This window comes from Mustelus asterias, chromosome 1, assembly GCF_964213995.1.
Source record: "Mustelus asterias chromosome 1, sMusAst1.hap1.1, whole genome shotgun sequence".
Classification (NCBI taxonomy): domain Eukaryota; kingdom Metazoa; phylum Chordata; class Chondrichthyes; order Carcharhiniformes; family Triakidae; genus Mustelus; species Mustelus asterias.
Genome location: NC_135801.1, coordinates 79,660,560 through 79,673,177, shown reverse-complemented (window position 1 = coordinate 79,673,177; position 12,618 = coordinate 79,660,560). Strand labels below are relative to the sequence as shown.

General features: G+C 44.0%; 1 protein-coding gene across 1 annotated transcript in view; it reads left to right on the top strand.

The window, feature by feature from the left end:
* Positions 1-12,618, top strand: part of prkg2 (protein kinase cGMP-dependent 2) — a 73,657-nt gene that overhangs the window by 31,660 nt on the left and 29,379 nt on the right. The window contains exons 7-9 of the mRNA XM_078215267.1: positions 6,207-6,301; positions 9,150-9,218; positions 11,639-11,737. Coding sequence (XP_078071393.1) covers positions 6,207-6,301; positions 9,150-9,218; positions 11,639-11,737 — 263 coding nt within the window. The remainder of the gene's footprint in view (positions 1-6,206; positions 6,302-9,149; positions 9,219-11,638; positions 11,738-12,618) is intronic.

Below are 12,618 nucleotides of genomic sequence, written 5' to 3'. Positions count from 1 at the left end.
CATTTGAAGGTGTAAAATTTCTCCAGGTGGCCTGCCTGCCCCAACCTGTTTGCAATTCTAAGGGGGGCCCACCCCCAGCTCACCCACCCTCATCTCGGTTGAGGACATCAAGTGACCATTTATTGACCTTAAGAACCGCTTCCCACCAAGCCTGGGTACAGGGATACAGGGGTACAGGGATGGGGGGGTGAACGGGAAACCCAACAGGTCATCCTGCTCAGGCCTCAGGCAGGAAGGAGGGAGATGATTACCTCAAAGGCCCACTTTCCACATCGGGACATTCACCCCCTGCCCCCACCCAAATCAATCCCCGCTGGTGCTCCACACACCTTCCCAGTTGCAATAACCCCCACCCACCCTCATCATGGAGGCACCCTCTTCCTTTCCCTGTAGCCTCATCAGCGGCCATCTCTATTGGTGGCAGAGCCAAGGTTTCCAAGCTGTCAGTCCTCTGATTGAGACAGCAGAAGCTGTGGGATTACTGTCCTCAATTGCTGGGCTCTTATTTTGTTACCACTGGTAATGTCCACCCAGGGTAGTTCTGTCTGCCTGTGGGTGTTCGCGAGTCGCTTTAGTTCTGGCAGTGCTGGTTTCATGCTGCTGGAATCTTCCTGCCACTGAAGCTGACCACCAACAAGACCCTCCCACCCCTCCCACCCTCCCCCCACCCCTCCATCCATGTGGACAGAGCCCATTAGCTGTCCAGAGGTAGTCGCTCGGCAACAGGTCAGAGGATCATCAATTCCTCCTCTAATTCTACCCCACTTCCAGAGACGCTAGTCATTCTATTGAGGCATGCCCCTCCCCAGTAATTGCCTGGCAGATATAGCCACAGATTTTTATCAATTGAAGAAATCCTCAAGGGGTAGCTCTATCTTGAGTCACCCTCATGATCTCCCACCTACATTGGTAGCACCCACATCTTCAGGTGAGGCCTCTGGCCATCCACAGCCTCAAGAGCTCCACTTGGCCTCCCCTGCTTAATTGACTGCCTCCTGGAAGATCAAGCAGATGGACAGAACTTGGACGCCATTGTCAGGACACGCTTATGGTCCAGACGTTGGGCTCTCTACACCCATTGGAAAATTCAGTCCCATGATTCTAGCACCTTCATGGTCTCTGTAGAACTACTTACAATGTAATAATGTCTGAAAACTTTCCCTTTGAACAAACTGAACCTTGTAAACATTTAGTTTAGGAGAGTAATTCCAATTAAATGTTCCGAAATGGCCTTCCACAATTTTTATGCTCTAATGAGTTTGATCATGACTGTTTTCTTGGCCAAGAGAGGGAACTACAGATTGTCCTGCAGATAAATTACGTTGAATAAACTCAGCAGAAGATCTGTGAGAAAGTTTGTGAGGTTGAAAACAGACCTAACATCTACATACAAGTGGATCCATTTACCATTATTAAAAAATGGCCTAATACTATACAAAAAGGGATTGTAGAACATGCCAAATACATCTGGGCTTATTGAATTCTGATTATGGACAGTGGGCTTAAGATCATAAGTTATTGCTTCAAGCAGAAAAGATAATTGGGAGAATGTGATAGCAGAACAAATAACTCAAAAGAGAACATAAGCTTAGTAGTGTTACAAAACTTGATTAAGGATAAATATCAAATAATTCACATTCATCAGAAGAGGTCAAATTTACATACCGTGAACGATTTCCACTTGTCTTAAGCTCGAGCATTTAGGTCATTCTGTCACCAAACATCCCTTTAGCTAATAATTGTCCTCTTGGGGTTGACAGCGATTCCATCAGATATGGTGTTCTGTTTTGAAGTGCTTTGGCAGCTGTTCCTCCTCAGGCAATATGCAAGGCCACCTGATCATCCCTGTGCACATTCTGTGAGTTACTAATGCATTGATTTAGTGAGGCAGTGCTAAGGGGGCCGATAATGAGCCGTTCCCACTTCCGTTACAGTTTGTCATTTTCTTCAACTTGTTTGAACCATTTCCCAGTACAGCTGTTTTGAAAGCCTCCTTAAAGTTTGAGTGAACAAGAACAACAAGAACAAAGAACAATACAGCACAGGAACAGGCCCTTCGGCCCTCCAAGCCCGCGCCGCTCCCCGGTCCAGGATTGAATCCTGAATCCAGGATCCCCGCCCAATTTTCCAGCCTATCTACATACCAATATCCTATCCACCGAGCTGTCCCTCACAGCTACGATGCTTTGTTCATTACAACCTATTAACTCACCCCCACCCCCCCATTCCAGACCATGTGATCTCCAGGGAGAGGCGAAAACCCAGAGTGAAAAACCCCAGGGCCAATATGGGGAAAAAAAAATCTGGGAAATTCCTCTCCGACCCCCTGAGGCGATCGAAACGAGTCCAGGAGATCACAATGGCCCTGATCGGAAAATGCTTCCCAACCCTAGTCATTTCCACTTCCACGAACACCATATGAAATCCCTGCCCCTGAGACAGGTTCCCAACTATCCGCAGTCTCGCTCTGTACTGGCACCAGCAAGATGATCATAGAATGAAGCCTTGAAACGAGAAACAAGGAACAATTAGCCCGCGCCGCTACCTGGTCCAACTAGACCACTCTTTTGTATCCCTCCATTCCCACTCCGTTCATATAGCTGTCTAGATAAGTCTTAAACGTTCCCAGTGTGTCCGCCTCCACCACCTTGCCCGGCAACACATTCCAGGCCCCCACGACCCTCTGTGTTAAATATGTCCTTCTGATATCTGTGTTAGTGGGTGAAAATTAGGGCCCAGGGTGGCACATGGTTAGCACTGCTGCCTCACAGCGTTGGGACCCAGGTTCGATTCTGGCTTGGGTGACTATACGTCTGTACGGAGACTGTACGGAGTCTGCACGTTCTTCCCGTGTCTGCGTGGGTTTCCTCCGGGTGCTCCAGTTTCCTTCCACAGTCCGAAAGACGTACTGGTTAGGTGCATTGGCCGTGCTAAATTCTCCCTCAGTATACATAAACAGGCACCGGAGTGTGGCAATTAGGGGATTTTCACGGTAACTTCATTGCAGTGTTAATATATGCCTACTTGTGACATTAATAAATAAACTTTAAAACTTTTAACTCTATTTCAGTGGTTGGATTTTGAAAGAGTTAAAAACTCACTAATTAATCTCTGGTACAGAAAATTAACTTATGTAGTTTCATTCCTTCAGATTTAAATTATTCTTGGAGATTTTTAAAATCAAAAGCATCGAAATAATTTTTAAAACCCCTTTCTTTTTCCATTTTATCTCTCTTAATCCCATCATTCTTTCCCTGTCTGTCAGTAATGATTCTTCAATTTGATTGGTTAAAGAGATACACAATTGCTTGTCCTGTTTACAGAGCTGTGTCCCAGATCCCATATAGGGAGCACTGTGCCAAAATGGATTTCCAAAACAAAAAACCCATAGAAAGTTTGTGGGTCAGTGTTAGTGCAATGAATACCTGGGACTGTGAAGGAATGGTGATTATAGTTCAAAGTCAGATTGATGTGTGACTTGGAGAGGAACTTGTAGATGGTATTGTTCCCAGGTGAATGCTCCTCTTGTCCTTCTAGGTAGTAGAGCCAACTAGTTTGGATGCTAATGTTGAGCTTCTTGAGTGTTGTTTGTGCTGCACTAATCCAGGCAAGTGGATAGTAGTCCATCACATTCCTGACTTGTGCCTTGTAGAAGTTGGATGGACTCTGGGGAGTCAGGAAGTGAGTTACTTACTGCAGACTCCCAACCTTCAAACTGTTCTTGTAGTCACAGTGACAGGGCCAGTTTATTTTCTGGTCGGTGATAACCCCAGGTTATTGATAGTGGGGGATTCAGCGATGGTGATGCCATTGAATGTCAAGGGAAGATGGCTACATTTTCTCCCCTTGAAGATGACCATTGCCTGGCATTAATGGCAGATGTTAATTGCAACTTGTCAGCTGGAGATTGAATTTTGTCCAGGTCTTGCTATATGCAGGCATGGACTCCTTCAGTGTCTGTGGCAAATGCCACAGGGGACAATTTCAAAATATATGGATGACACATAACTGAGAAGTATTGTAAACTGAACAGTGCAGAACTTCAAAAGGACATGGGCAAGTTAATGCAGTGGGAAGATGGGTGGCAGATGAAGTTCTGTGTGGAGAAGCATGAGGACATGCATTTTGGTAGGAAGAACACAGATCAAGAATATAAAACAAGGGGTAAAATTCTTAAAGGGGTGCAGGAGCAAAGGGACCTGACTATATATGTGCATAGGTCATTAAAGCTGGCAGGATAGGTGGAGAGAGCAGTTAATGAAGCATGTAGTATTCTGGGCTTTATTAATAAGGGCACTGAGTACAAGAGCAAGGAGGTTATGCTGAACCTATACAAGACACTAGTTAGATCTCAGCTGGAATATTGTGTACAGTTCTGAGCATCACACTATAGGAAGGATGTAAATGCATTGGAGAGAGAGCAGAAAAGGTTTACGAGAATGGTTCCAAGGATGAGAAGCATCAGTTATGAGGATAGATTGGAGAGGTTGAGACTGTTCTTCTTGGAGAGAAGGCTAAGAGGAGATTTGATAGAGATGTTCAAAACCAAGAGAGGGCTGGACAAAGTAGATAGGGAGAAACTGCTCCTGCTCACAAAAGGATCAAGGACAAGAAAGCACAGATTTAAAGTGATTCACAAATGAAACAAATGTGATGCAAGTAAAAACTTCACACAATGGGTAGTTTGGGGCTGGAATGCACTTTCTGGAAGTGTGCTGGAGGCAGCTTCAATTGAGACATATAAGAGGGCATTAGATGATTACTTGAATAGAAACAAAGTGCAGAGGTCTGGAGAATGGTACCAAGTTTGGGGAGTCAATGCAGATTCGATGAGCCTCCTGCACTGTAATAATTCTGTGTATATTGTTCAATCATCCCCCCCTTCAGACCTAGCATTGGAGGGAAGGTCAATTATTAAGCAGACAAAGATGGTTGGGCCTCGGAAACCACCTTCATGAGATCCTGTAGTGATTTCCTGGGGCTGAGATGATTGGCCTCCAGCAACTATAATCACCTTCCTTTGTGCTGGGAATGACTTGAACCAGTGGAAAGTTATCCTTACGATTCACATTGACTCCAATTTTGCTCAGGCTCCTTGATGCCAACCTCAGTCAATTACTGCGTTGATGTCAAGGACAGTCACTCTCACCTCACCATCTATTGCGGATTATAAAACTAAACTGCTTTACTTATTGGAGTAGATTTAAAAATAAGTGTTCCAGCCACTTCATTAAGAGCTACTATGGAAACAAGTGATGCTTCAAAAAAATCCAGTTGTCTTACACACGTGCATGGGGCTTAGGATAATAGACAGTGGAAGCAAGATCCTCTTTTAATTAAACAAACTTCAATGAGTCACACTCAACAGCTGTGAAAGGGTTCAATGATAACTGACAAAAACATACCACGTGCCCTTACAGTATTTTGAAGGAGTTTATCCATTGTATCCATCTTTTAGAGCTATGTAATTTGGACATGAAGTTTACACTGCAGTCATTATGGCCAAATTATACAGTCCATTCACCACCCGGATGTGTGGGGACGGCTCATAAAATCGGGTGGGACGTTGAGGAGCTTCATATCCATTTTTACCAGCTTACCCATTCTTGGCCAATTGAGTCCCATAAGTTTAAAGTTTATTTTAGTGTCGCAAGTAGGCTTACATTAACACTGCAATGAAGTTACTGTGAAAATCCCTTAGTCGCCAAGCTCTGGCGTCTGTTCGGGTACACTGAAGGAGAATTTAGCATGGCCAACGCACTAACCAGCACGTCTTTCAGGCTTGATGTGGAGTTGCCGGTGTTGGACTGAGGTAGGCACAGTAAGTAGTCTCACACCAGTTTAAAGTCCAACAGGTTTATTTTGTAGCATGAGCTTTCGGAGCGCTGCTCCTTCATCAGGTGAGTGCCTGATGAGGAAACCCACATAGACACAGGGAGAACGTGCAGACTCCGCACGGACAGTGACCCAAGCCAGGAATTGAAACAGGGTCCCTGGTGCTGTGAGGTAGCAGTGCTAACCACTGTACCACCGTGCCGCTGTGACCAATTGATGGCATTTTACTAGTAGTGGAGGAGCCCATCCCAAATGGCAAAGCCACCAGGTGTCACCCCCAAATTATTTGAATGGCTCCTTACTTCAGTTTTGTGTATGATGTTTGTTGGTATGATTTTCTAAATCTGCATTATCATTCTGTTTGATTTTAGGTGAAAGTCACTCAGAGCACTGAGTACCATATAGAACCACAGCTGATCAAAGTCCTCCAGAGAGGAGATTACTTCGGAGAAAAAGCTCTGATCAGGTTTGTCTACTCAAAATAAATGTTTTAACTCAGCAGTTAATTTTGAGAACAAAAGATCTTGCCATCCTAAAATAGCTGATATATTAGTAACAGGTATGGTTATTATGGGGAGGCAGTGGTGTAGTGGTATTGTTGCTGGATTAGTGATCCAGAGTTCCAACCTCATGCGCTGGGGACCTGGGTTCAAATCCCACCGTGGCAGATGGTGAAAATTGAATTCAATAAAAATCTGGAATTAAAATTCTAACAACGACCATGAAACTATTGTCGATTCATCATAAAAACCCATCTGGTTCGCTAATGCCCTTCAGGAAAGGAAATTTTAGGGTTATCCTTATCTGGGTCATCCTTACCTGGTCTGGCCTACATGCGACTCCACAGCAATGTGGTTGACTCTTAAATGCCCCCAGGGATGGGTAATAAATCCTGGCCCAGCCAGTTACACTCACATCCACTGAATTTTTAAAATATTAGTAATTTATGGTATATAGTTTATTAATTAATCACAAGCAGGCTCACACTGCAATTAAGTTACTGTGAAAATCCCCTAGTCGCCACATTTTGATGCCTGTTTGGATACACTGAGGGAAAATTTAGCATGGCCAATTCACCTAACCTGCACATCTTTGGAGTGTGGGAGGAAACTGGAGGAAACCCACGCAGACACGGGGAGAACGCGCAGACTCCACACACAGTGTGACCCAAGCCGTGAATCCCTGGCGCTGTGAGGCAGCAGTGCTAACCACTGTGCCACTATGCCGCCCAGTTTTTGGAAGTTGATTTGACTGGTCTGCAGTCTGAGAGTGATTAAATGCTGTCAGTCCAGCAGCAACTTATGGGTCTTGTGTAATCATGTTTTATTGAGAGCAATTTTCAACCTGACACCCAGACACATGGCTGCCATTTGTAGAAATTGCCTAATTTTCATTGAACTCTATGGAAATAAAAGGACAAATGATTTCTAAATGGGGTGTATAGTACAAAAAAGAGTCAAAGGGACTCAAAACATCTTCACAGATTCTGCCAGACCTGCTGAGTTTATCCAGCATTTTCTGTTTTTATTTATTCTAAACTGGATGGTTTATTTGTGACACAAGTCCTTGGTGACAAGTTGAAACTCGATCCCATTATGTTCAACAAAAATTGTTTTGAAATAGCTGTTAGAATATTGGATATTGGAATCATTTTGGCAACAACTTCTTTATGTGTATGAGCACTTGAGGCAGCAAGAAAAAATGCTGCACAGTTAGGCAGGTCCATAAGTAGCATCTGTACAAGCAGTACTTCTGACATTGTTGAAATGCTTTCTGAAAGCCTCACCATTGTGGAGAAATTTTAACTCTATCAGTCCAGGTGAAACCAGACAGGTGGACAGTTGAAATAGCCCAGGTTTCTGTACTAGCCACCTGTTCTTGGATTGCCAGAAGCTAACCAGTTGGGATTTTAACTTGTTTAACTGAATAAGCAGTAAGGAGACTTACCCAAGGACCATGGCATTCATTTGCTATCGGGCAACCCTTTTGTATTTTCCTTGTGGGATCTCATAGAAATCATAGAAACCCTACAATGCAGAAGGAGGCCATTCAGCCCATCAAGTCTGCACCGACAACAAACCCACCTAGGCCCTATCCCCGTAATCCTGTATATTTATCCCGTTAATCCCTCTAACCTACACATCCCAGGATACTAAGGGGCAATTTAGCATGGCCAATGCACCTAACCTGCACATCTTTGGAGTGTGGGAGTAAACCAGAGCACCCAGAGCAAACCCACGCAGACACAGGGAGAACGTGCAAACTCCACATAGACAGTGACCCATGCCAGGAATTGAACCCAGGTCCCTGGAGCTGTGAGGCAACAATGCTAACCACTGTGTTACCCTATGAGTGCTCTTCTGGGATCCACAGGGAAAGCTTTATCCTCCTCCATGTGGAATCAATTCCCCTCTTCTCAATTGAGAGACAGCTCTGGCAGCCAATTCCACCACTGGTTTCACCAAGCAACCTCTGGACCAAGTGATTATCCGCCGCTTGCCACCAACTTCCTGTCCAGACTAGAATTTAAATAGCATCTGGGAATTAAGATACCCTTGGCCTTGTTTCTGGAGCAGTGGCTGAGTTTCTAAATCCCCTGCCCAAACTGGCCTGTGATTCAAATTGGGCATTTTCCATGACTGAGATGTCCTACTTCTGGGACAATTGTAGCCTAAATACCACCACTCTACAAGCACCAGGGAAGAAAAGGGCAGAAAGGCCCCAAAACATTATAGTCCCAATCAATGTACTTATTCATGATGAAAGCAAATTACTGCGGATGCTGGAAGCTGAAACCAAAAAGGAAAATGCTGGAAAGTCTCAGCAGGTCTGGCAGCATCTATAAGGGGAGAAAAGAGCTGATGTTTCAAGTCCGGATGACCCTTTGTCAAAGCTTATGTACTTATCAGTTTCTTCTCTGTAGGGTAAATCAATGGATCTGCATTTCCATCAGGGAGCACGTGTTGGAAAACCAAGGAAATGGCTGTCTCCCTGCCTTCAGTTAAAGGTTCTTTCAAATGCTGCTCCTTGCTGGGAGTCTGATTGGTAAATTTACCCACATGAATTCATACATCACTTTGTTCTTTGTATGGAGAGCTAGCCTGAGGTATTAATTAATCCCAGAGAACAAAAACTAATTAAACAAACTGGATCGAGTAGGAAAGTCCGTGGGTGCATGAGAACACTTTGCTTGGTGCATACATTATTCTGTTTGAAGGCCCAAGAGTTGAATTGCCAGGATGCTAGATCTTGGTGTATTTCAAAGCAGTGTTTGATGTGATTCTGAAATATTTTTGATCTTTTATCTTTCACAGCGATGATGTCAGGTCAGCTAATATAATTGCTGATGAAAACAATGTGGAATGCCTTGTGATAGACAGAGAGTAAGTGTTACAGTTATTGGTAAACAGAGGTCTTTTCAGTTGGTAAGCTCCCCATTAGATGAAAGTGGGAGCACCTTCGACACACAGACTACAACGGTTCTCGAAGGAGGTTCACCAAAGTGCAATAAATGCTGGCTTTTCCATTGATGCCGATGTCTTGAGAATGAATTAAAAAACTAATTCTTAAGCGAAGTGGAACTAAACTATGCATAGTACATGCTAATTTAATCCAGCACAAATGAACACACAAAGGGAATTATTCCAAGTAATGACAAATAACTTGGAGGTATGATTTACATAGTGTAACAATGATTGGAGCCACCTTTTCACAATCGCAACCCAAAGATAGGTATGGTGAGGCAGAAGAGCAAACCTAGGCCCTCACTGAACAGAATTTTGGGTTGTTATAGCATCCCATCAGATACTTGCATAACAAGGGATCTTGCTATATACCCAGAGAAAGTTGGAAAGATTATTACAATAATGATTCACAATGCATCATATTGCCAGTAAAAGAAGCCTCACCGTGGATTTTGAAGAGATAGAAACTAGAAGCAGGAGTAGGCCATTCGGCCCTTCAAGCCCGTTCTGCCATTCATCTTGATCATGCCTGATCATCGAATTCAATATCCTGATCCCCCTTCTTGCCTTGATCCCTTTAGCCTTTTAGATGAAAGTCATGTATGATCTCACAATAGTGAGCAGCAACAAATAAACCGTTACACTTAGAATTGATTTATTTTTTAAAGTTTATTTATTAGTGTCACAAGTAGGCTTACATTAACACTGCAATGAAGTTACTGTGAAAATCTCCTAGTCGCCACACTCCAGCGCCTGTTCGGGTACACTGAGGGAGAATTTAGCATGGCCAATGGTAACTGGTCCATGAGGATCTCATTGCAAATTTCACTCAAAGAACCAGACAGTTAGTGATTGCTCCATTCTACTGGGCATATTTCAAATTAGCTATGTCAGTTGACTATTTTTTGAGGTTTTGCAATGGAAGTCTGTTTGCTTTGATTTTGGAGAACTATGACTTTTTCTGAATGGTAAATGAATGACAGACTGCAAGGCATATCAATAGTGAAACCATTTTGTATAGTATTTTGGCCTAAGTGGTTAACGTTTTCAGTGTGCCTATCTGTTCCAATTCCCTTTGATTCCTGAGTATGTGCAGATTTTGTGTTTGTGTGGTACGACCAAGTGAGGAGCTTCTCGGTTGGTCTCAACAAAGGTCTAAGTTTATTTTTTACGAGAAAATGTCTTTTCCAAATCAAAATGCATTTAACTATTTAAGCAGCGAGCCATAAGGAGCTTACTTTTTTAAAGAAAGGGCAAATATACTAACCAGTAAGCCAGAGAAAAAAATAATACTAATGCGGTTACACACATGGATATTAGAAATGAGGGAAGTTAGAGTCCAATAAAAAAGTTAAAATAATATATGGTTAAGTGTCCTTTGATTGTCCTTGAGGTATAGATTTTTCAATGTTTTAGCCAATTCAGATTGGCTAGTTTGTGAATGTGGTCAGAAGTAGACGATTTTGCAATTATTATAAAATCTCAGTTTGCTGATAGATTTCTAGTAAAGTTGACTTCCGAAAGAGGTTATACAATTTTTCCAAAAGAGAGAGAAGGAGAGAGCTCAGCTCTCAGCCTGACTCTTCTGCTGAAGTCTTTCTTGCAAGTCTCACTCTGCAGTGGCTCCAGCCGGGTTTGAAATACTTCACCCATTGTGTATTTGCAAGGGGATTTGGGGTCTGCCTGTGACAGCCATTGTTTCAATATCCAGCCTTTTGCATTTTAAGATCTCTTTCTTCGCACTCCCTTGAGGGTGACTTATATCCGTTTTTCTACCTTTACCTTGGCAGGTGGCCTTGCATTTTTAAATCTCATTTCAAATTGCAAAATTTCCAGTCAGTTGAAAGTTTGAAAATCATAGTTTCAAAATTAAATGGGCATAGCTTGTGACAGTCGGTCATAACATATTCTTTGGAAAAAGTGAATTTAAATCCTTTATTTAGAAAATAGATTACTAGTGTTACTTTTGTAATATTTTGTAGTGACAAATGTTATATTTATATATTATTTTAAATTTGTGTGCCCTGAAGTTGTCCCAACCTTAACTCTTCCAGCAGAACCCATCAAAAATATTTCAGAGCTAATGGGTGGGATTTTATGGCCTCGCTCGTCCCGAAGCCATAAAATCCTGCCCGAGGTTAACGGACCGTCTCATCGTCCGCCCCTCATCCGCTCCGATTCCTGTGGTGGGCGGGGCAGTAAAATCCTGGCCTCTATCTTTTTCATCAGATGATCAATATTTTTGATCTGCTGGAGTAGGTTCAGGACAATGAGATAACTCATGATTTCAAAAAACAATTCTATGCTATTGCCTTTATTTATTTTGTTCCATGTGATAGGACGTTCAATCAAACGGTTGGTACATTTGATGAACTCCAGAACTACCTTCAGGGTTATGTCGCAGAGTTGGCCAGAGATGACGAGAAAAGACATGCCAAGTAAGTTGTTTTCACTCTTAACAATATGTGCAGTGGTAAATGTGAAAATACCAGCATTGAGCACTGTTTCAATATTTTTAAAGTATTTAGAATTGAAAAGTTGCAAAACTTCTACCAATATTTGGTATTTCCTGAGCAAGCATTTAGTATTAAATATTTAAATATTTAGTATTTCCTGAGGGAGTCAGCAGAAAAGGCAAAAGGCAGCAATCAGGTGAGGCAAGGAAGCAGTGATGGGGTGACCGAGGGAGGCAGCGATGGGGTGACCGAGGGAGACGGCGATGAGGTGACCGAGGGAGACGCTCATGGGGCGACGGAGGGAGGAATCAATGGGACGACAGAGAGAATTAGCGATGTGGTGACGGAGGGGGGCACTCATGGAGCAACAGAGGGAGGCGCTCATGGAGTGACGGAGGGAGGTAGTGATGGGGCGAAGGAGGGAGGCAGTGATGGGGTGACGGAGGGAGGTAGTGATGGGGTGAAGGAGGGGGTGATGATGGGGTGACGGAGGGAGGTAGTGATGGGGTGAAGGAGGGGGTGATGATGGGGTGACGGAGGGAGGTAGTGATGGGGTGAAGGAGGGAGGCGGTGATGGGGTGACGGAGGGAGGTAGTGATGGGGTGAAGGAGGGAGGCGGTGATGGGGTGACGGAGGGAGGCAGTCATGGGGCGAAGGAGGGAGGTGGTGATGGGGCGACGGAGGGAGGCAGTGATGGGGCGAAGGAGGGAGGTGGTGATGGGGCGAAGGAGGGAGGTGGTGATGGGGCGAAGGAGGGAGGTGGTGATGGGGCGAAGGAGGGAGGCAGTGATGGGGCGAAGGAGGGAGGCAGTGATGGGGCAACAGAGGGAGGCGGTGAGGGGTGACGGTGGGAGGTGGTGACG